This window comes from Sinocyclocheilus grahami, unplaced genomic scaffold, assembly GCF_001515645.1.
Source record: "Sinocyclocheilus grahami isolate Dianchi unplaced genomic scaffold, SAMN03320097.WGS_v1.1 scaffold480.1, whole genome shotgun sequence".
NCBI lineage: Eukaryota > Metazoa > Chordata > Actinopteri > Cypriniformes > Cyprinidae > Sinocyclocheilus > Sinocyclocheilus grahami.
The window spans coordinates 637,902-663,410 of record NW_015505659.1 but is presented as its reverse complement, the minus strand read 5'-3'; the positions used below and the strand labels follow the sequence as shown (position 1 = coordinate 663,410).

Sequence of the window (25,509 nt, the reverse complement as noted above, 5' to 3'; positions counted from 1 at the left end):
GTCCATGACCTGGTGAGCTCCTCATGCACCTCTGGGAAAAAAGGCACTGAGGCGGGGCGCTGAGAACCAGCGCGAGCAACCCCAAGAAACCCAACGTCCAACCTCGAGGGCCCGGGATGCGGTGGAGGTTTCCACTCAAGCCCTACCCTCTTGGCAGCCCGGGAAAGCATAGCCGACATCTCTGGATCCGATTCATGCCTTGCCACCGTCCCGGAGGGCGGCAGCGCAGCCGAATCTTCTTCTCCAGAGAGCTCTCCCTCCGATGCAGTGATCGACATCCGGTCGTCGGGAGGAGCACCGAAGGATACCGCTGGTACGCTCTTTAAAGAGGGCCCAGGGCGTTCCTTTGGCGGCTCAACTGGTTGCGAAGCGCTAGAGGAGCGATGGTCCCCCGAGGGTTGTTTCCCTGAGGGGTTTACCACCACTGTAACCTTCAGACCACCCGTGCTACTGCCCGAAGTAGTCCATACCTGGCTGCCACCAGGACGAACACTAGATCGCGGCAGAGGCAACGGAGATCCGCCCCCCTGGAGGAAATGGAGCCTGGCCCGCAGCTCCGAGATGGTCATCTTCCCGCAATGGGAACATGACTCATCCGTGAACGCCACCTCAGCGTGTTTAATGCCCAGACATTTGAGGCAGCGATCGTGACCATCACCCGGTGCCAGGTAACGACCGCATCCAGAAACGCATGGGTGAAACGGCATCTTTAAAAAGACGATGCGTCATCTTTACAAAGACGCACCCGCTTATTGTACTCATTTAGAGAAATTGCTCTTTCAGGGAAATGCTCTTTTAGTGCTGAGGCGCACAGGGGAAATGGCCGCTTGCAGCACAACAGCCTGAAGTGCGAACCCCACTCGACACAGGAATGACCACCGCTGAAGCGCCGTCCGCCAACACCAGAAGCTTCCAAGAGCACGTTGAACTCGTAGCTCACTGAAGACTCTTGGATGGAGCAGAATGATGTTGTCGCTCGGCTCCTCAGCGAAAAGCTGGTATGCATTGCACCGGCTGTCTTTTTATGCTCACGCTGTGATCAGCGGCAGCTGGATGCAATAATTGCATGCCAATGTGCATTGGCTCATTTAGTTACACTCGAAGTAGATTGGTCTCTCGAAGCGAGATCCCAGTTCGTCGGTCACGACGTGACTCGTAGTGACCGACTGAAAGGGAACTTTATTTCCTCAAAAAATTCCGCAAAAAATTACCTGTTTCCACAAAAATGTTCATGTCTTCATATGTATATATTTTTCATTAATATAATATTGAAATATGTAATATTTTATTATATAAGAAATACATATATGCAAATTTATTAAAATATCATTTATGTATAATATATATCATATAATTTCATATCATATTAAAATATATTTTATTACAAATAAATGTAAATGTACTAAAATTATATTACCATATTTAAATTTTATTAAATAAAAATAAATAAATACAATAAATGCATTAGTTACGAATATGTTTATGTATTTTACATAGAATAAATAATAACAGTGTAGAGGCAGCATTATATAGACTGTTAGACTATGAAATGGACAAAAAGCACAATGAAAGTAACAGATCAAAATGTCAATTGGTTCCTCACAAAGTGATCACATGACTTCAGAAGACTCGTTCCATCATTTACTGAATTTTAAAAAGATTGACTGACATTCTCCATCATGTTGACAGATTAGAAAGGAAGTACTGGGTCTATTGCATTTCTCTACTTTAGAGACATTCTCACAGTCAAAGATACTAGTGGATTAAAAATGAAGAAAAAGACACTCTGTGAAAATTAATGAGAGAAGATTTGAGGAGAGAAACAAGAGTTTCCAAATGTAGTCCGGTGGAATGATTCATGCGATATTGTTCATTAAATCTAAGGTCTCTTTCACATTGTGAGAGTAGAGAAAAATGAAAAGGCCAAGAACCTGCAACTCAGCGGTTGGTGAAACTAAAAAAAGCTCTTGCAGAACAAGAGTTATTTTTCCTGCAAGAGAAGATATCAGTGTCACGTTAAAACTACCAAGCATTACAGTATTTTACAGATGGACAAAAATAGAACATGACAGGAAATGCACAACCCGGTGCGTCAAAGTGACGGATAATGATTATTTGTAGCACAACCTCTGGTCAGATGAGCTACTTTTATGGTGATTTCATATTGAGTTCTTGTTCGTTTTGAAGCTTGGCATTATAAATCACACTCCACCTTTGAAACATGAAAAAAAAAGAAAAAAAACCCCAGCTCAGACACACAGTCTAACATCTCCTGTTGTGTTTCCAGAAAGAATGAATAATGCAGGGTTAGAATGACATGGAACTGGGGCGAACTATACCTTTAACTTGTGTGTCTCATAGACCGGTATGGTCTTTCTTGTTGATGTCCTGCTGGTTAAGCAAGTTCTGGTGACCAGCTGTGCCAGCCTTTCCAGCAGGGCTTTATAAAAATGTCTGACGCCATGTCTTAACCAGGCAATACGACAATATCCAGCAACAAATAGTTGTTTTGAAAGAAAATGTAGAAGAACATAAAATGATAGCCAATTTCAATATATTTCCATATTTGATTTTTAATGGGGTCATGAACTGCATTTTTTATTTTTATTTTGTACTGTTCTCTGAGGTTCACTTATAATGTTATCAAGATTTTTACAAAACATCATAATTTAGAAGTAATAGGCTATTTTCTGTCCTGTTTTGACCCCCCTCATCAGATCGCTCTGTTTGAATAGTCGTGGCTGACTGTAGACTCGGAAGTAAACGCCAGCTGCTGTGATTGGCTAATAGTTGTGTATGTTTGACACACAACGTCCTTCATGGATGGATGCTGCTGTGATTTAAATTCAAAACACATAAATACTCACTCAGTACATATCAAACGATCTGTAAGTAGAGGCAAAGCAATAGTGATCACGTAATAAAAACAGTTCCTCACACTTGTGCATTGCGACATTACTGTCGGATTCAATACAGTCGCAAAGCATCATCTGTTTCATTCTTTCCAAAAATCCCGCGTCGAATTGTGCTTTGTTTGTGAACGAACCCACGGTAAAATGAAGTGAACAAAGGGCCAAGTTCTTACTGACGTGGTCTGGATCTTCATTAAAAATAAAGTTCCTCCACTCTTTCCTAATGTTGGGATCAGAAGGAAGGCGATGCAAAGACTGTGTTTTTCCACAACTTGGCACTGCACTGCGTCTTGTTGTCTTTGGAGCCATTGTTATCATTTGGTTTCTGGGTAGACCTGCACATTTACCTCTCTCATAAACACTGCATGCATGAATCGGTGGGCGGGGGTAAACAAGCAGTGATGTAGAAGCAGGCGTTGATCTTCCTCTGCAGAGGCGGTGCTTATCCACACTATTACGTCATAAAGTGGCACATTCCACAAGCCGTTGTTTTGACAGATTGGCTTCAATATAAGCTTTAGACTAACAAGAAAGTTTTGAGTTCTGAAATTTACAGGATGTTTTTATAGTACAATGACCACTTATATGTCAAAAGAATTTTGATTTGTCAGTTCACGACCCCTTTAAAATACATGTAGACTATATGTAGTACATATACTGTTCAGAATTTTTTAAAATAAATTATTACTTTTATTCAGCAAGGATGCATTAAATTGATCAAGTGACTGTAAAGACTTTTAGAATGTTACAAAAGATTTCTGTTTCAAATAAATTCTGAACGTTCTATTCATCAACGAATCCTGAAAATCAATGTATCACTGTTTCCACAAAAATATGAAGCAGCACAGCGATTTTCAAGATTGATAATAATCATAAATGTTTCGTGAGCAGCAAATCAGCATATTAGAATGATTTCTGAAGGATCATGTGACACTGAACATTCAGGAATAACATGGACGAGACAGCAGCTGGTAAGGACTCGTTCTTGCAAATCTTAATTACACAAAAATCTTAATGTAACTGTACAATATTCAGGTTTCTAAAAAGGATATAGTACAAAGTACAAGCAGATTAAATAACATTAAATTTACAGAATCTTGAAGAGTCTTCACCTATATGATGTGTAAATAATGTTAATCAGTGATCCAACATGCTATATTTGGTTCCCCTCCACCTCCCATTTCTCAATCTCCCTAAGAATCTCTCCCAATATCCCACAATCCTCGGTGCTGTTAGCTAATATCCGCGTGACGTCTGTCTGTCCGCCCCCGAGTCCCAGCAGCTTCATTACCCAGCCTACCACTTACACCTGTACATCCTCAACCAGTGCCTCATTTGCAGTCGCACAGAACATCCCCATTCTGAAGATGCCATCTGTTTGTTCATCACCAAAGTGATAATTTAGTTAACAAGTGTGCAAGATCTTATTATGGGCAGAGAATGAGCTCATTTAGATGTAGAATTAAAGTCCTGCCGTATGATTACAGCGCACAGATGGGGAAAAGTGGGCGAAATTTATTCTGGAATTCTGGGAACAAGTTTGGGCCCATGAAATGCTTCTAGCTTTGAGACCATTGATATGCTATTGCCATAATAAAGTTAACTTTTATTGGATATACACTACTGTTCAAAAGTTTGGGGCCAGCAAGATTTGTTAATGTTTATGAAAAATGTGGAGATGTATGTTATATGCTTCTTAAATAATATCTATAATAATACATGTTTTTGTAAGAAGTCTCTTTACTCTCACCAAGGCCATTTATTTGATCAAAAATACAGCATAAACTGAAATATTATTACAACGTTATATAACTGCTTTCTTTGTGAATATAATTTGAAATGTAATGTATTTCTGTGATCAAAGCTGAATTTTCAGCGTCATTCCTCCAGTCTTCAGTGTCACATGATCCTTCAGAAATCATTCTAATATGCTGATTTGCTGCTTAGGAAACATTTCTGATTTGTATCAATTTTGAAAACACCTTTTTCAGGATTCTTTGATGAGTAGAAAGTTTAAAAACATTTATTTAAATGATAAATCTCTTGTAACATTATACATTTCTTTACCTTCAATTTTGATCGGTTTAATACATTCGTGCTGAATTAAGGCTACTGGCTTTTCACAAGCCTTTTGCACCAGCTTCCTGTTTTAATGGGAAATATGCCAACACAGGAAAGCCATCATCAAATCTTAATCATCAAAATATATATTGACAACATATGGTTGCTACATATAATACCATAAAGAAATCATTATATAGATGTTATTCATTTATATACATATACGGATTGTATTATGGGGATTTTCTGTATATTATAACCATATATATTCATCTACACAGAGAATGTGCATACTGTGAAAATGATATATGACGTTATAGGTAACATATATTGCAATATCACTCCTTTCCCTGTGAATAAGATTAATCAGATTAATATATTAAGTCATTCATATTTTGCCTCATTTTTTAATGTCTATGCTAACAACTTGTTTCGTCAGCTTTCAAGAACACCGCTAAAACCCATAAAAAAGTGTGCATTGCACATTTTAAGTAATAGCACAGTGCAACCCTAAGCATGGGAGTGATTTTGCTTAATATACAACACACACTACAGTATGACAACAGTTCACTTCCCGCATGTTCATATACACAGTAAATGATCCACCGCACTCTTGGAGTGGCTTCTGAGAGCTCTTTGGCATTGAAGGGCTCTTTTTAATTTGTCATAGATACTAATTATTTTCAAGTATCCCCCAAACAGCACGAACACTTGAGATTTCTAATCGCAGTGGAGAGTGAAGGAGTCTTTTTGATTGCGTGGCAGAGTTGTCTTTCTATTTTGTTTGGTTTGATTTGAATGCAATGCAACAAAAGTAGGCTGAATTCCCTGTAGGTCTGGCAATGCAGACGGCAAAACAGAGAGGGCGAACTGTAATTATATCTGCATAAATAGGCTTTGACAGGCAGAATTGCAAAACAGGAAGATTAAAGATGTAAATGAGACTAATATCTACACAGAGCCTGTCTGTCGGGCAGCGCTGGAGGGGTGGCAGCTCTTTAATCGCGTGTCTGTTTGTGTGGTTTTTTTAGAGGCCGAATGGACTGAATGGTTTGACCGCGATGACGAGAGGGGGTCAGGTGACTGGGAGAAACTGACCGACCTCCACAAAGCCTTTCCAGAGCGTCTGTGCAGTAACCCTCTTGATATTGAGGTAAACATATGAATACTAAGTTACTACATACACTCTCTGAAAAAAGGTACAAAACTGTTACTATATGGCGGTACCTTTTCAAAAGCTACTAATATGCACCTTTTATGGGTAAATAAGGTGCAAAGATGTACGATTGAGCTTTTTCACCTTAGGGTACAACCCAAATGATAGCTTTTTACCTTTCTTCTGAGAGTGTACTTAACTAAATTATTAAATGCTTATATTTTTACACAAATTACACGCAGTTTCAAAATTTTCACATTTTATGTTATGGCTGATAATCGATATGGTGGTCAGTATTATTTAAAAAAAAATTGCTTTGTTTTTAAACTTCAAAATACTCTTTTTTTTGTGTAAAGTGTAATCATGCATTAAAACCTGATAATGTTCAGCACAGCAGAAACAGTGACATAGAATAAATGTTTACAGTTTTAAATGTGAAAAAAATAGGGGAAAAAATGTATTTATTTGATCAAAAATACAGTAAAAGCAGTACAATTCTGAAATATTATTACAATTTAAATAATGGTTTTCGATTTGAATATATTTTAAAATGTAATTTATTCATGCGATTAAAGCTGAATTTTCAGCATCATTACTCCAGTCTTCAGTGTCACATGATCCTTCAGAAATCATTCTAATATGCTGATTTAGTGCTCAAGACACATTTCTTATTACTGTCAATGTTGAAACTGTTGTATTGCTTCATATTTTTGTGAAAAGGATTCTTCAGGATACTTTGATGAACAGAGTTCAAAATGTATTTGAAATAGAAATATTTTGTAACATTATAAAAGTCCTGTCACTTTTAATAATTTTAATGCTTCCTTGTCAAATAAAATAAATAAATTCTTTAAAAAAACTGACACAAACTTTTAAACGGTTGTGTATGTGAGAGAATGACTTTTTCACTGTATTTAAAAATATCTTCCTTTGCCTTCAGGCTGAAACTCTTGACGGCATCCCTGCCAACATGACAGGAGAAGTCTTCTCCAAGTTTGACAGAAACTATGGCTTTGTATGCCTCAACAAAGAGCAGGTGGATGGGATTTGCCACAACTACCGCGTGCGTTTCCTGTGCGGCAAACTCGGTATGTTTGAAGCAGTCTGCTTTTGGCTTCCGGAGAAACTCTTTTCTATCAGTTACTCATGTCACTCCAAACCTTTATAACTCTAATTGAAGATTTTATGTATAATGTACCTCAAGCTGCTCTTTTGCATACAATGAAAGTCAATAGCAGCAGTATGCATATCTCTTTATGCATGGGGTCAAATGGCACGGCTGCTTACCTTTGTCTCAACAAACATTTGGAAATGCAGTTATATTTGACCAAACAATTATATATTTTCCATACTGTAAGTAAAATTAGGCGTTGCAACCTTATAATTAACAGCACAGTGGAAGTAGCAGCCTAATCAGACAAATAATAATAAAAATTATAATATTCTTAAATAAATCACCTTTTTTCCAGTTTTGGTGTCCTTTTGTACCAGGTTATTTTAGTATCAGTGAATGTCTATTTACGATATATATTTAATATATTTAAATTATTTTTTTTTTTTTGTATTTTACTATTGTAAATCAGTTTTTATTTCTATATTTTCTGTTTTCATTTTAATGAAAACTTTTTTTGTGTGTTTTTGTCATAGTTCATTTCTTATATGTATAGCACTTTTTATTAATTTTTATTTCCATATCACTTTTAGTCATTTTTGTACATCAAGTTAATCCAAATTAAAATGAGAAATGTTGACTTGGCAACTAGCTGGTATGCATATATATATATATATATATATATATTGTTTTGTATGTAGTTTTTTAATGGTTTTAGTTGTTTTTAGTTTTCGTTAACTATAACCCTGTTATACACATTACACTACCGTTCAAAAGTTTGGGGTCAGTAAGATTTATAATTTTTTAATGATTTTAAAAAAGAAGTCTTTAATGCTCACCAAGGCTGCAGTAATTTGATCATTGTATATTTCCCATCTGTTTTATTCTGTTTAACAGCCGTAATATGTGTCTTCAAAAGTGATTAGTGAAGCTTTGATCTTTGAGCAGACAGACAGTCGTCTAAGTGGCCTCTGGGACGGCATGGGGACGTGTGCCACATATTTGGGGCAGTTTTTGCACCCACTCTCTGTTCGTCTCTATCATTAAAAATGAATGGTCTTAGTGCTTATCTTTTTCCATGCAGCTCCCTGTGCTACATTTTGCCACCCCCATCAGTGGATAAACCAAAAGCCAAAAATGTGGGTAGGATGGATGAAAATAGCCCCGTACAGATCAAATCAAACGAATCAGATCGCAAAAGTTAATCAATTAATCAAATAAAACATGATCTACATCCATGCTTGACAGTTGCTTGTACTTGAGACTTTCATCACTCGTTAGCGACGTTCACACCATTGCAGCTGCAAGCAGCGATATGATGTCTATGGAAATCTTTTGTATTTATAGATTCATCAAAGATGCATTATTTCTGTGCCTTTGATCTTTAATTTAGGTTTGGGCACTTATTTTATTTTTTGGGATGAGATTTTCAAAAATTATTAATATTTTTGTTTTAGTATTTCTTTCCTTTTTGATTGATAAAGGCCCATCCTGGCCTGCCCCGTCCCGTCCTTTATTTTCTTAAATGTCCTGCTTTTGCTCATAAACACATCAGATCGTGAATTATATGGTTTGTGCATGACATTTGATGTTTGCTTTAAGATGTTGATGTTGAATTTGAGAAGTCATTTCAGTCAAAAGTAACAAGGATTGGTAAAAACGTCCTTTAGAAGTGATTTGTGGTAAGTTCCACTTCAACAGCTCGTCTCAGGCCTCTCTGACAATTTATGCTAAATGTCAGCTGTTTACAAACAACTTGGGCTTCTCCACTTGTCGAAAAGTGTGCACATATTTAGACAAAAATGGATGAGAAAGCTTCAGAAATATACTGTCAGCTCTACTTTCCACATTGATTTTTATTCCGCTAAACATAATCTGGAGACACTTTATTGTCAATCAAGTTAAACTGCTCTTAAAGATTGCAGGTCCACATCCCATAAGTGACACATTTCAGTGATTTTAAGTGAACTCAGAGGTCACAGAAATGCCCAAAGTATTGGATTCTTCAGTCACATGTTTTAGGGTTTTATTTCCCCAAAATGGATCAGAACATCTTGTTTATTGGCTGAAAGTGGTTTGTGTTAACCCAAACCACTGTCTGTCTGAAAATTCAGCCCAGGCTAGTTGATAATATGCCATTCATGTAATTGCTAACATGCTGCCACGTAGCTTGAAAGTTTCTCCAGCTGATTACAAGTACGTTCTTCATCTGGTTGTCTTTGCTTTGAAAGACATTTTGAAAAATTCTCATCACATTATGACAGATTGTGGCCATCATGTGAACTTATTTGATGTATTTTCTCATGCATAACAAGGAATGCATGATAAAAATATGATTAATCATACTTTCAAAATACATTACTTCAGATTTAATGTGTTCAGTTCCTCTTTTAGGGGATAAAAATACATAAAAGATGCCCTAGCAACTCTAAAGACATGAGTTTGATTCTTCAGAAAAGTATTGCTTGAATGAACTGCAAGATGCTTTGGATAAAAGCAGCTGCCAAATGCATAAATGTAAGAATAATGTTCTCATTAACGTTGGCATGTAAAATACATCATGTAACTTTGTGTCTCACAGTGACTTTACTTTCGTTAAATGTCTCTTTCTGGATTTGATTTATGAGTAAAATTGGTTTTAGGGGATCGTCTATCAATCATTTAATTACAAACGAGATCTTGGCTCAGGAAAAACGTTTCTGTCAACTTTTTGACTGGTCGTGTATAAAATACAATATGAGATTAAATGCAGCTCATGCACACACGTGTTTCATGCATCTTTAATGGCTCTCAGATCAGATTAGAGTAGACTAACAATGCATATAAATCTTTATATAGGGCATGACAGTTATATGTGCCTGCTAAATATGTGTGCGTTTTGTCCTTCAACAGTGCGTCCACAGGCCTCCATCTCTATAGACACCTTGTCTAACTGCAGTATTCTGGAGCTCGCGGACGAACCTCAGGGTTGGACATTCGGCGACAGGATTGTGGTGGCAAGCACAGATTACTCCATGCACCAGGCTGAGGAGTTCAGCATCTTGGCTTGTCCTTACTGCATGAGGAACCAGATCAAAGTGGAAGGTCAGTTATAGCTTTGAAACTCCTCACTAAAAGTGTAAAGCAATGCTGAATTTTAGTCGTCCATGTACTGCATCGATTGTGCCACTCACATTCAGTGGTCGGCTGATATATTGCTAAGGCCAATATATTGGTTGACATTTGGGATTTTTGAATTATCGCATCGGCCGATACGTTTTTCTAATTGGGTTGGAAGTGGGACATTTATTTTGACAGTGCTGAGAACACCAGCATCTGAGTGCATTGAGCTCTCAATCTCTTCATTAATTTACTGTTTCTGTTTAACAGTTCTGATAATAAATTATTAGACAGAACTGTTAAACAGAAAAGGAAACATGTACTGAAAAGTTTGCTTTCTATTTATGGAAGCTAGTTATGAAATGGTAAGTTTGACTTTTTTGATAATTATTACCTTTTTCCTCACAATTGTGATATATAAACTCGGAATTATGAAATGTGAATTACGACATAAACTCGCATTTCTAAGAAGAAAAGACAGAATTGTGAGTGACCCAAAAAAAAAAAGATTTGGAATTGTGAGATAAAAAGTTTAAATTATCTTTAAATTAAAAAAAGTAAAAGAGTACATTCAGAATTCTGAGAAAAAGTCAAAAAAAAAAAAAAAAAGGTTAATTTTACAGATTTTTTTTAATGAATCAATTTCATGAATGAATTTTAATGAAGCAATTTTCAAATTATTATGTGAATATATAAATATGTATAATAAATAGAAATACAATTTTAGGAGTTATGTATGTGCTTTTAATATGTTTAAATTAAATTGTGTGATATCATATATATCAACTTTGTATCAGCCGTCAGCTACCCTGCTCTCTATCAATTTAAAAAAATAAAAGATAAAAATTTGGTCGACCACTACCCACTTTTGTAGATAGTACATTTGTGTATAGACACCCTGTTCAAAAATATGTTTTGTTAACAAATTCTATGCAGTGATTAATTTTAGCTTTTTGCATATTTTAATGCATAGTTACAAAATAATTGTACACGTTGTTGATTAATCTTACTCAGCACTTACATAAATGCACAGAAACAGGGATGCTGGAGTGTAAAGTGTGGCTGAAATAACAGCTAGCGGATTGCCGTCTTTGTCTGTGACACATCAGTGCTGTCAACAGGATTTCATCATGGCAATTCACAGAAACTAGGTGATTGGAGGCGTTAGATGAAATTTTGCATCAGAGAAAATGTCGAGTTCCAGCAGTTAGAAAAAACGCTTCCTCACAGACACAAAAATGTTCGAATTTCAAATAAACACCTTGTAAAAATCCCTTCATCCTCGTTCTCCTGGGGTTTGGAATGTCTTACATCAGATTCAGGAAAGCACATCGCACTCAAAAGTGAAGCTGACTGTTCTGGAGAACTTTGAGGCTGAAGTGTGTGTGTGTGTGTATGCGACTTTTCGTTCTGATGTTTAAAGCTGACCTGTGTTTATCTTCCTTTGGTTTAAGTATGTTCAAGAATTTTACTCAACAATGGCTGACGTTCAGAGCCTGCGGAAAGCACTTCCTCTGTTGAATTCCTTTGAATTTCTTCCTGCTACTCCTCCTGATTTTAATGCTAAAATAATTTTGTCCAAATTAGATGTAACGCATCAGTAGACTGCAATTTCAGCAAGTCATACCACCAATTCAATTGGATTGAAGCCTGTCAAGTCTAGCAGGGCCTTTCCAGAATACTAACCTTTTGTCAAGCTATTTAATAGGCTCTGTTTCAAAATCTCTTGAGCCACCTACATAGGCAGCATTTTAATGCATCATCGACGTGCTTCATATGAGCCATTTCGTACCTTCTTTTTGGTGATTTTTTGTGGATTGTTTGGTGTTTGTTTGCAATGAGGTTAGTTTAGTTATGTTTTTTCAGCAATATTCCGGGTTAAATACAAGTGATGCCCAATTGGCACATTGGTTACCATTTAGGGTCAGATTTACTAAACAGGGCAAATTCGTGTGAGATCACAATTATATAAATGTGCAGATGGGAGTGGATTATCTACTGACAATGCGCATATCAAAGACGTAAACAAGCAGAGCCAATGATAATTAGGTGTGTATAGTCTACTAACACCACTGGCACAAAATGCTTTTTTTTTTGCAAAAGACATGCTTTTTTGGGTGTTAAATATTGGCACAAATACCAGTAAACTGACTACGGCAATCACCTTGCATTAAATACTCTCCTCCCATAAATTTTGCATCTGAAAGGGAAAATTCCACAAATGCATATGCAATACGGTCAGCCTAAAAAAATAACTGACAGTAGATTTTTAATGGCAAAAGAGCATTTGCGTAAATCTGACCCTTTGACTTTTCTGGCTTAGGTTGTCTTTAAAAAAGTAAACAATATGCATGTTCAATTTTGCGACTTTTACTGAACCTGGAATATTTTTTTTATATTTAGAAGAAAAACGTAATGGTGGGTAAGATGATTGAAAAGGAGAATAAAACATTAATAATTCAATTTCTGTGATGCAAAGCTGAATTTTCTGCATCATTACTCCAGTCTTCAGTGTCACATGATCCTTCAGAAATCATTCTAAAATGCTGATTTGCTGCTCAAGAAACATTTCTGATTATTATCAATTGTTTCATCGCTTCATATTTTTGTGGAAACTGCGATACAATTTTTCATAAGGATTTAATGAATAGAAAGTTCAGAAATATATTCAGAAATATAATTTTTTGTAACATTATAAATGTCTTTACTTTCACTTTAAATCAATTTAATGCATCCTTGCTGAATAAAAGCATTAGTTTCCTTCAATAATAATAATAAAAAAAATTTAAACTGTTTATACAGAGTATGACGGCTTTAGCTTGTAACCGTAGGCAGTAAGCAACGATTCAGCTCCAGTATATGTTTTGATGCCGAGCATAGGCCATTGTGCTGCTGGAGGAGGATTTTGCCCTGAACACCCTGAATTTCTCTGGTTGCTGACCATGATGCTGGTTGGTTCAGAATGGTGTTTCGTGGGCGGTTTGCTTTGCACTAAATATAGTACTTCACTTTCAGACCAGAATGCTCAGAGTTAGTGCCATCAGACTGCAAAAGATTGCCAGTTTTGTCAGATGTCGTGTAGCAAACTTCAGGTTTGACTTAATGTTAGCCTCTCCCAGAAGTCACTTCTTTCTAGCCGCTCTTGACGAGAATCTCTTTTAAAGTGTTGGAACGATGGGTGATGTTGGGATAGTTTCTCTCATTTCATCCAATATGTTCTGCGCTTCTGTCAGGGTTGTAGCTGCTGTCTTGTTCATTTCTTTAACAATTGCTCCTCTTGTTCAGTTGCTCAATTACATAGGATGGTGTGATCTTAGATGTTTCTGGGCTTTGTGCCATTTTTTCCATTTTGCTACAGTGAGTATCACAGTGCTCAAAGGAAGAGCCAAAATGATAGCAATCACATTCTCTAGTTTTTTTTTTCACCTAATAACTTCATTTCGAAGTTCCACAAGCTGCTCGTTTTTCTTTGTGAGGTCAAGAACGATCTGCTTGTTATATACAGTATAGACTTTAAGGCCAATTCTCGCTGCACCGACAAATGCCAACAGACACGTTGGCCGCTGGATTTAGAATTTTATGAAAAATAACTGTCATGTTCACACTGCCCCAACAGACACCAACAGACTTCAAGTCAGGGAGAATTAACTAGGGGGAAAAATGGATGATCTTGTAACAACAATAAAAAAGATACTGTTATTAATGTCTTTGGTAATATTGTAAGGCAGTTTTATTATAATAATAATATATTGTCAAATACATTTCCGTTGTGAAATTTCCCAAGCGCTGTAGCGATCGATCTGATCGCATTCCCCCTCGCGTTGCGGTTGGTATACTCGGCCACACCCACCGCATAAAGCTCTGGCCTCTCCTCTCAAAGATAAAAAAAAAACGTTCCTCTTTCTGGTTTGTCCAGAAACCTGCCATTTTTAAAGTTATTTTCCTAAGCGCGCCCAGCACCTACTTGCAGTCTTGCCTCATTGTCATGGCAACGGTTCGTGGCTAGGTCAGATTACGTCAGAGTTTGTTGTAGTTTGTTGGAAAATCATATCACACTGCTCAGACATTCCACGACCCAACAAACACCGATTAAACATGTTCAATCGGGTTAAAACCAACTCCGACCCAACAAACGCCGACAGGGGTAACACACTGATCCAACAAACTCCGACAGACTAGTCTGTTGGCGTCTGTCGGCGTTTGTCGGTGCGGTATGAATTGGCCTTTAGAATAGCTAACGAATTGATGTTTATTGTGCAGTTGGCAACAACTGAAAATGGATTGGATGATAAAGGAAGACAGGTGTACCTAATGCATGATGCATTGATTAAGGATGTTTATTTTTGTAGGATAAAAACAAAGTTGTTGGGTTTGATTACGGTTAGCAGATCCAGTTGAGATGCTCTGCTTTACTTATTCAGCTTGGCCTAATCAATAAAACGTCACGTAGTTTAAAGTATTTTTATGATTTTTATATTAAATGCAACTTTGAAAACACCTTAATACTCTATGTAGGGCTGCACAATTCAGGGAAAAATCAAATTGCTATTTTTCAGATAAAAATGGCAAAAAATTTATTTTTATTTTATTTTATTTTATTATTTTAGGTGCTGTGCTTGTTTATAGGGCTTCACAATTTGGCCAAAGTTTTGTGAATTTATATATGAACAGCGACAGCCCCAAAACATTACTGCTCTTGAGGAATGGGCCAAAATACCAGCAACCGTGTGTGAAAACCTTGTGAAGACTTACAGAAAATGTTTGACCTCTGTCATTGCCAACAAAGTGTATATAACAAAGTATTGAGATGAAATTTTGTTATTGACCAAATACTTGTTTTCCACCATAATTTGCAAATAAATTCTTTAAAAATCCTACAATGTGATTTTCTGGATTTTTTTCTCATTTTGTCTCTCATAGTTGAGGTATACCTATGATGAAAATTACAGGCCTCTCTCATCTTTTTAAGTGGGAGAACTTGCACAATTGGTGGCTGACTAAATACTTTTTTTCCCCACTGTACATGATTATAATTACTTCATAAAGTATCAAACAAATAAGAAATATTACTATTGTAATATTTCACTGTAAGATTAATTTTTTTAAAGTCTTATAATTTTTTTGTAAATCTGCATTTATGGCTGTCTCAATTTCTTCAAATGTAAAACGGTGTTTATGGCTGTCTCAATTTCTTCATTTTCAAATGTCAAATCATCATTAAACTTATTTTGGCTGAAAACCACAGGACGCACCTCACTCTAAAACATGCATATATTTATTTAATCACAACTTTTAATAATCACACTAATCAATATAATGATTTAAATATTATTTTGATTAATTGTGCAGCCACTTCATTTCTGCAGGAATTCTCCAGAAATCCCATTTGGATACACCTTAATATGACTTTGCAGCTCAGCAGAATGAGAAATCGGTGGATGCTTTCTAACGGCACTGTTTTGAAAAACTATCAGTGCCAAGGAAGATGAAATAGTTTTCAGCACAATACTGACATTGATTTTCAGCTGGTTTATTGTGGCCAAGACAGAGATATGTGCTAGCAAACCTTCTCTCGGTCACAGCAGAGAATCGGTAACTGCAGGATTCACTCTCTGCTGAGAGTCTTGGTTCCTCCTAAGGTTTCTTGCTCATCAAACCTGCCATCTAGGGAGTTTTTCCCCTGGCACAGTCACCTTTGGCTCACTCACATCTGGTATTGAAGCACTATTTTCTGCTTTGAAACAATGGCTGAAAATGCTGCTTCTCAGATGCACTGTAAAACTGAATGATGGTTGTAGACCCTTACATTTTTTATTCAGAATGTCATAAGTACTATATATTTAAATTAAGTAGAACCAATTAATTTAGATAAGTCCATAAGAAACACGCTTTTTAGGTTATTTGAAAGCATAAAACATGTCCAAATGCCTTAATCAGGTTAATTTGGGGTTATTTAAAAAGATCTATCGGTGTTAAAATGTTTATAAATGTTTATAAACTTATGATTCCATTTCTTTAAAAAATACCCGTTGTAGTCATGAATTATTTGCTCAGTTATATCCTCAGATTCAGATTCCTCAGAAAATGCCTTTATTTTAAGTCAAAGAAAAAACAGCCGAATTTTATTGTGGTAGACTAGGCCTATTATAAATATTACATCTGTATGTATGCATGCAGCATAACATCTGCTCATTGTGAGGTCTGTAGAAATTTGAATCCACCCAGCAATAGTGGGCAAACTTAGACAAGACGTTCCACAAATCTCTTTAAACTCGCTGCTTTCAGTCAGATATTTGCAAATGGAGTGTCTCTGGATAAAGAGTGGCTTGTTTAAATCTGAATGAGTGCATTCCATGCACATAAAGGACACATTTCTGTTTGCTGATGCAGCTGTTGGGTTGAATTAAGGCAGGTATGGATTTTATAAGGGATTTAGATGAAGCATATTGACACGAAGCCGCTGTAGTTGCAGTCTTGTGCACGTATTTGTTGCGCTTTTAGACTTCTCAATGAAATTTTATATATTTTTAAATGTATCTATAATCAACATTTTTCTCACTTCTCTGATAAGCATGTTGTCTTTGATCTAGTTTTTGGAACAAATTGCATGTGCTGAAGGTGTGTGTTGTCTATTTTTTTTATTTATTTTATTTATATATTTTTTATAAGGTTTATACTTTAACCTTGTGCGCTCCTCATTTGGGAGTCATACTCATGGTCTTCACGGTCAAAAGTGACCGGACACCTGAAATGTAACTTTTTTTCTTCAGTAAAATCAATCTAATATATTTTTGTTCAATAATATTTTTTCTTTTGTATTTTGAGAGAATTTTATGGTACTAATTAATATTTATGCAATAATTATGATCAATTTTTCCCATTGAAAATAGTACAAACATTTTTTTTTCTAATTTTTTTTTCTAATTTTTCAATTAATGCAGTATTTCAGATTAAAATAGAGACTAGGCCTTTACAATCCATGTTTTGAAGGCAGAATAACACCTGTTAAGAGCAAAAAGAAAAAGAAAAACCTGTAATTTCATGGTGTAACCATTTGATTCCTGTATTGGACTCTATAGAGAGGCTTGTGAATTCCCTAGTTGTTTTTATACATAATTGTTTACTTTTATTAGGTTGTGGATTTTAATGTATATTAAAATACTGACTACCAGCTATGGAGTTTTGTCCTCTGTAGAGGACATTATGTTTTAGCGATTTCTCTGAGACGTTACATGTCACAGTTTTAAATCTGGATGTCCTGTACAGAGCACATTCAGGGCTTTTCAGAGATACCAAACGATTGGATGTTTCACCATGACCACTCCCTCTCCTTAGTCTTTAAAAATGGCTGACATTAATTTAGTGATCAAGTGTAACACCCTTATGGAAATATGATAATGTTTTGTAATTATCATTTAAATCTGACTAATTTTCAAATTGTTTGTCATAAATCAACATCTCAGGAAAATGTTATGGGGTTTCAAATCAAAATATGACCTTCTGTTATGAAACAGGATGTCGATTTCATACATGTCCACTGTAGAGGACACCAGGACTTAAAGAATGTTTATTACACATTTTGGGAGACACAACAAATGAATAGAGAAAAAAATATGTATCAATATTCCTATTAAATATCAGATATTATTATGAAAATCTTGCTAATTATTACTCCCATTATTGCACTTATTTGTTCATTCTATTTTGCCCCAAAAACACATTAATATGCAAATTAGATACAGTTTATAGATACATTGTATATAATGGAAAAACTTGTTTATGGCCATTTTACACACAATTTGCATAAAGAAAACTGTTTTTTAAAAATATCATAACATAGTTGAGAATCGTCTTTATATAAAGTTTGGTATAAAAAAAATAAACATTTATTTGTGATTAAAACAAAAATCCCACTGTTTTTGCCTTTTCATGTCTATTAATGTCGTTTTATTTCTTAAAAAACAGGACTTTTTAAAGTCTCGATGTCTTTTATATAAAAATGTAACAAAAATTAACAGGAATGCTTTATCAGAGCTTAATCCTTTGGGGTCTGATCTGATTTTAACCTCTTATTTCTTCTGACTTCTGAGTCTTCTGACTCATTTTGGCTATATGGTTATAGCCATACCAATTCATTTGAGTATGTATAATTGTGTGTGCGTGTGTGTGTGTGTGTCTGTGAGTGTGTGTAAGTAAGTGTGTGTGAGGGGATGTATCTGTTTTACACTCTTGATGTTTTAGATTGTAACCCCTTCCTTGCTGTCCACTTTTTTACTGAATTGTAGTTGAATTATTAATTTTATTTTACATAGTTGCAGTGTTACAGTCACACCAGTTCATAGGTGTGTGTGTGTCCGCACGCGCGTGTGTGAGTTGGTGTGTTGATTTTGCACTCTAGATGTTTTAGAGTTTCACCCCTTCATTGCATTGCATTTACATTTTTTTTTGTGTGTTCACATACCAAGCAACATAAAAGTCACCAAGTTTCGTACCATTCTGGTGAAGCTACGATTTTTAAAAATTCAAAATGTAAAATTCTCCAGTCAGAAATGACCGAAGACCGCACAAGGGAGTAATGAAAATTTGCAGAACATTTACTCACTCTCGGGCCATCCAAGATGTAAAAGAGTTTCTTCATCAGAACAGATTTGGAGAAATGTAGCATTACATTACTTGCTCAGCAGTGGATCCTCTTCAGTGAATGGGTGCCGTCAGAATGAGAAACATGCAGATTTTGGCTTATCAAGATGTTAACTGATGGACTGGAGTGGTGTGGATTACTTGTGGATTATTGTGACGTTTTTATCAGCTGTTTGGACTCTCATTCTGACGGCACCCATTCACTGCAGAGGATCCATTAGTGAGCAAGTGATGTAAAGCTACATTTCTCCAAATCTGATGAAGAAACAAACTCATCTACATTTTGGATGGCATGAGGGTGAGCACATTTTCATTTTTGGGTGAACTGTGCCTCTGAACATGAACAAATGCCACGGGTTAAGAAACATTAACATAATTCACTATAAATTCAAGATTCAATTCTTATTATCTACTACAATTTTACATCTGGAAATAAGGTAGGAAAAATAAACTTCATTTAGGATATGTCCTCTAAAACAAGTCTTATGCACATTTTCTTCTCAGTTTCATTTATGTTTTAAAGGTTTAGATATTTTTACTGGACAACAAGACAGAAAGGATTAATATTTTTTGCTGCGTTGCATTACTGCAAGCAGTAGGATTTGAATTCATCATATTTCAGTTAAATAATTATGCAAAACAAGCACGTCTGCAGTCAACTTCCAAATCTCACAGATAATTGCTCTCTCTGAAGATGTTGTGGTTTGAACATTCTCCCATTACCTGCTCATACTAAACACACGCAACTGTTCTGCACACAGAAAGGACACAATGTACTTCTGCATTCTTTTAACAATTTGCCCTTATTATTTGTGCAGTGACTCAGGACTGCTGACAGATCCCATCACTTCAGTCCTCATCTCTACCTCAAACAATCTGCTTTGTTTCCCAGTGTTTTTTACTGATGCGTGCCAGACGGAAAATTAAACCAGACAGAATCGAGATTCACTTATGATGTTTTGCTCTGAAAGTCATTACAGATGTCTGCACAAAGTGTGTGAAGTTGCCTCGTTGTCTGTAATCGTTTAATGACAATGTAAGTGACATTAGACATTTTGATAACTTCCGCTGGACTGCTGTGTTTCCTTCAACTTGGAAAATGGCCATTCTGGATATATTTTAACTGAGAAAAAAAAATCACCTTTAACTCTTGTGCTGTGCTGAAAATCTTTTACCTAAATTGGTGTTCCCAGTCAAAAATGACCAGCCTTTTAAAGATTCCTTGTAAATCTCTCATTATGCTAAATTATCACCAAGTCTTGAATTGTCAACATGTCTTCTTTCAATTAGCACAGGTTTTGTATTTCTTTTTGGAACAGAGTAGTCAGTCCTCATTGCTCTGAGCTTATCCACCTCAGTTTCTGAGTGACAAGGGCATTATTTGTGGATAGTTTTGGCAATGTTCACTGAAAAACTGAGGTGCATGAGCTCAGATCAATGAGGGCTTCAATCAATCAGTTCCAAAAAGAAATTAAAACCTGTGCTAATTGAAAGAAAACAATGCAAGATTGAAACCAGTATTTGGTAATAATATAGCATAATGATAATTTTAGAAGCAATTTTTTGTAGGCTGGTCATTTTTCACAAGCAACACTAGAAGTGTTACAAAGGCACAAATATATAAACAAAAAAGTTTTTAAAAAGTCCAATGCGATAATATTAACTACTAGAGGTCGACTGATGTATCGGTTTTGCCGATTAATCGGCACCGATAGTTGATTGCTGGAACTATCGGTTATCGACAAAAATCCATGCCAATAGTTTTCCGGGTTGCGTCCATTGCTGGAGCGGCTGGGAAGGGTCTGCTGTCATTACACAGTGCGAGAGCGGCCTCTAGTGGTTGAAATCACTGACAGCACGTGCTATTTGTTTAGACACGTGATACTGCACGCTGAATAGAGCGGGAAACTTCAGATGCAGATTTAAATGCAGCCGACAGAAAATCCTGCCGTGCCACAGAGCGCCATTCACATAGTTTTCCATTAAGTTACATTATGTTGGTCCCGAATCGTTGTTAATGTACATAATATCTTTAAGCATGACAGTTGAAATGAAATGGTAACACTTTAAAGTAAGAGTCCATTTGTAGCATCAAGATTAATGAAAGCTGTGTAAGTATTGTTCCTTGTTAGAGTGTGTTCATTTCAACATTTACTATTACTATTATTATTTTTTGCTACTACTACTAGTATGGTTCAGTACTGTTTTTGTTAATAAAGCACTACTTTAGTTTTTGTTCAGTATCAATTTTAAAACTATCGGTTAATTAATCGGTATCGGTCAGTGTGGTCCAACCTAGCTATCGGTATCGGCAAAATCCACTATCGGTCGACCTCTATTAACTACTAGCATTTCCAGGAAAAACTAAATCCTCGCAAAGTCAAAATGACTAGAACACAACACAAGGGTTAATCAAATAAAATGCATCCATGTAATCATTTCCACATTGCATGATAAAAACCTGCAGGGACAGTAAATAATTTCTGATCTTTTCTTTTACACCTGCAAAAATGTTAGCTGCAATGTTGATCCTTTGCAATTTGGTTGTGAAAGGCCATATTACAGAAGCGTGCCATCTTCAGTCTTAAAGGTGGGGTATGTGATTTTTCAAAAACGCTTTAGAAAACTCTGGCCGACTAGCAAAACAAACTTGTAGCAATCAGCAGTAAGAGGCGTGTCTACTCATGATGTGGAGGAGAGAGCGTTCAGTGCACAGGAAGGACATTAGCGAGCCGAGCGACAGAAAGATAGAGATGGCGGATACAAAACAAAAGAGGAAAATGTCTGCGGAACAAAAGAAGGCTTAAGGCAATAAGGCAAGGAGTAGGACCCGTGTAAATATCGGATCAGCTTTCCAGCGCTGGAGAGAACTCGAGGAGCGGAAGGCCTGCAATCGGACGCCGAGGTTGCTTTGTTTCTTCTCGATAGGTGATTAACACTGTGTCTGCGCCACAACAGCTAAAGTCTGTCTAGTACACTGGACGTGACAAAGCGACCGTTGAAAATCATTTGAAATTTGTGTCAATACATCATGAATCGAACGCAGCAGCAGTTTTCTGTCAGGGATTTGTCGTGTAGTACCGCGCCGCATCCAGTGTAGACCATAGATATATATCTATATGGTGTAGACAGCATCACTGATTATAATGAGTTCCATACGGAAATGTAACGCCCCTTACCATAATCGCGAGCTCCATCTTTCAAAGTAAATATCAAGTTAATAATGTCGTTAGTTTTACCATCAGTTCAAGCCCAAAAGGGCAACAGAGTCATGTGACAGACACAGTGATGATGCAGTACACAAGCCACGGTTAAGACAGCTGACGTGCTATGATTTCTGACAGGCAGTTCACTCTCCTGTGATGTGACCCTGTTCCCCTCACACACACACACACGACGCGTTACTCTGCGCTGCGCAAAACTCCGCATTTGAACAGTCAATAGCAAATCATAGCAAAGTCGGAATTGACCCTTTTTTTTTTTGAAATAGCCTTTGTGCACAGCCAGCCTTGTACTCTTCTAGGTTCAAAAAACTGTCGTCCATAAAATGCGTTGAACAAATTCTTTTGAACAGACTTTGAATGGAACGCAGCATTTGTAGCAATTAGAACACCTCCCAATAGCTTCGACATTTTTCCAAAACATTCCAAAGAGTTCTTTTCAAAACATATCAGCAAGTCAGCAAAGTTTTCTTATTGGAGAACATGCACAGTTTGCGCTCTGGTTCTTTTTTTGTTGTTTAGAGAGCCTAGGAAGGGTGTGATTTCTCATAACACCTATTTCCAGTAATATTTCTCATGTGATATTCTGCAGGAAAAAAAGGTTTTAATCCCCAAATATCCTACTATATTAAACAAAATATATAGTAGAAGCCTATATTATATGGTATGAAAAGCATGTTGTTTCAAACTCAGTCAGTCCAAATCCACCATGTGCATCCATAATTCCACTTGAGGAATTAGCCAGCTCGGTTACTTTGCATGTTATTGCCAAGCATTGCTCATATTTAATAAGCAGTTTTGCTTTAATATTTTACTTTCTCATTGAGGATTTTCCAAAGAGCCTTTTCCTCTTTCCATACATTACATTGTTGGACATCAGCGTAATTGCTCCTGTCAGGTAATAGCAAGACGGACAACGTCTCTTTATTTCTAATGTCAGCTCCGTCCTCGTTTCTTTCTGTTGAAGTAGACTGTGTGTGGGTTTTTAAATGTATGTTTTTTTATGTTCTGAATAATTAATCCAGCTTTCCATTTCAATCAAACACAGAATGCCTGGAAACAAAGGTGAGTGCTTTATGTCTTTCTTTGCACATTTTTGCATATCAAAGCAACTAAATACTTAAAAGAGGACACCTAATTGTAGATCAAGCAATCTAATTTAAAAAAAAAAATTGTGTGTGATCAGGTAAGAGAGTTCAGCTATTTTTATATGCCAAGAGTTAAGGTCATCAAAGAATTACAGCACAAATATTAAATCGAACTGAATCACTGAAGCTAAAACGTCATCCTCTTACATTTGAAAAAAATTGTTTCCATTGTTACAAGAAGAATTTTCACAAGAATAATTACCTTATTTTACCTGCCAAAGGCCATTTATAAATTTTAACTATGACAGATCTCTATCTGATTATTCACTGACTTCTTTAGGTTTTATTTATTCCTTTATAATATTTTTTTTATATTATATATTTACATTTTATATAAGCCAATTTATCAATTATAGCTATGGCAGATCTCCATCCAATTCATTCACCTACTTATTACATTGTATTTATTCCTAATAATGTTTTATATATTATATATTTGAATTTTATATAAGCCCATTTATAAATTATAGGTATGGCAGATTTCCATCCAATTTATTCAAACAAACAAACAAATAAATTATTATTATTATTATTAATTTTAATCTAAAGTGACTTACAATCAGGGGTGTGAAGTAACGAATTACAAATACTCACGTTACAGTAATTAAGTTGTTTTTATCAGTAATTGTACTTTTTTGAGTAGTTTAAAAATTGTGTACTTTTACTTTTACTTGAGTAAATTTTAAGTGATGTATCGGTACTTTTACTCTGTTTACTCTTTACGCTATTTTCCTCTGTTTGTGGTCATTACATGCTTATTTTAATTAAATTTTTTATCCATCATTATGATTGGATAGAGAGATAGTAATAGGTCTCGTGACTTTCGTCAAATCAAATTGTGCATAGAAAACTTTAACCGCCAACTGTTTATCATGGCTGCTAGAAGTGCATTCTTCTAGCATCAATTCAATCGCATCTTCCTCTATGTTAAGGTAAATTTTGGATTTCTGCTTACTAAACGATTTGTATATATGCTTGCCTATCTACACGGCCTGAAATTTGGTGTGAGGTTGCGGGGTATTGCATACAATGTTAACTCCCGCAAGTGCCACGTTCGGTAAATTCCCACTCACTTATGAGACACGCGATCTGCGCTGCCTCGTCTCTCTCTCTCGCGTGCGTTCTGCAGCAGTCACTTGGATAAGTTGTTGTTGAACTTTGAGCGCGTGATGCGCACTGTGAAAAAGTGTGTTGGAAACACAAATTGAGGGGCAATCTGCATCTTATTGATGGGATTAATATACTGGATCTGTGCCAGCACGTGATGTAATAAAACTGCAGCTGGTTAATAAAGTTTTTTTTTTTTACATTTTATCCATTTTATACAATCCGCCTTCATTTAACAAGTGCACTCGCGCATAAACAATTTTCAAGTTCAACACTTTTTGTTCCATTTAGTTGTGGATACTGCTGATTCACCGAGACCGCTGCGGCTCAGCAAAGAGACATGCGTGTGTGTGTGTGTGTGTGTATGTTTTCCTTTGAAAAAGTTTCCCCAGAAATACTTCGCTATTTAAAATGCATTTTTTCTTACAAATTGTATTATCAGCATAACAATTTGAGTAAATGTGTAAAAAGTATGGCATGATGCCATCCTTCTAGAAGTGCATTTATGTTAAAATTGTAACATAAATGATCAAGTTTAGTTATTCTTATTTCTTTATTGCAAAACGCTAATACTGGCACCGTTTTGGAGAGAAATGGGCCCATATCATGGTGTGTGATGCTGAACTATGAGTTTCTAATGGTGTTTGTATTTGCACTGTTCTAAACATTAATATTTTATGTGCAACAACAGCATGCTGTCTCAATGATTTAAAATCAATTTTTTCAAACTTTATGATTTAAATGGGGATGATTGTACTGAGAATTACTTTCATCTTTTCTTCGACTGAATACTGTTTCCGTGCTGTTTTAATGTATTTTAAAGAGTTGGCAGTCAAAATTAAAACTGCTGGATGATAGATATTCTTCATTCTTTATGACAAATAAGATAACGTCTCGGTTACGTATGTAACCCTCGTTCCCTGAAGGAGGGAACGGAGACGTCACGTCGGAGGACCGACGAATTGGGATCTCGCTTAGAGGGACCAATCTACTTCGAGTGTAAACTAAACGAGCCAATGCACATTGGCATGTGATTATTGCATCCAGCTGCTGC

The 25,509-nt window shown here is 36.1% G+C and overlaps 1 protein-coding gene across 1 annotated transcript in view; it reads left to right on the top strand.

The window, feature by feature from the left end:
• The window catches only part of LOC107553744 (cell migration-inducing and hyaluronan-binding protein-like), a 171,152-nt gene that overhangs the window by 96,630 nt on the left and 49,013 nt on the right, over window positions 1–25,509 (top strand). The window contains exons 9-11 of the mRNA XM_016236058.1: window positions 6,005–6,126; window positions 7,070–7,217; window positions 10,133–10,324. Of these exons, the coding sequence (XP_016091544.1) occupies window positions 6,005–6,126; window positions 7,070–7,217; window positions 10,133–10,324 (462 nt within the window). The remainder of the gene's footprint in view (window positions 1–6,004; window positions 6,127–7,069; window positions 7,218–10,132; window positions 10,325–25,509) is intronic.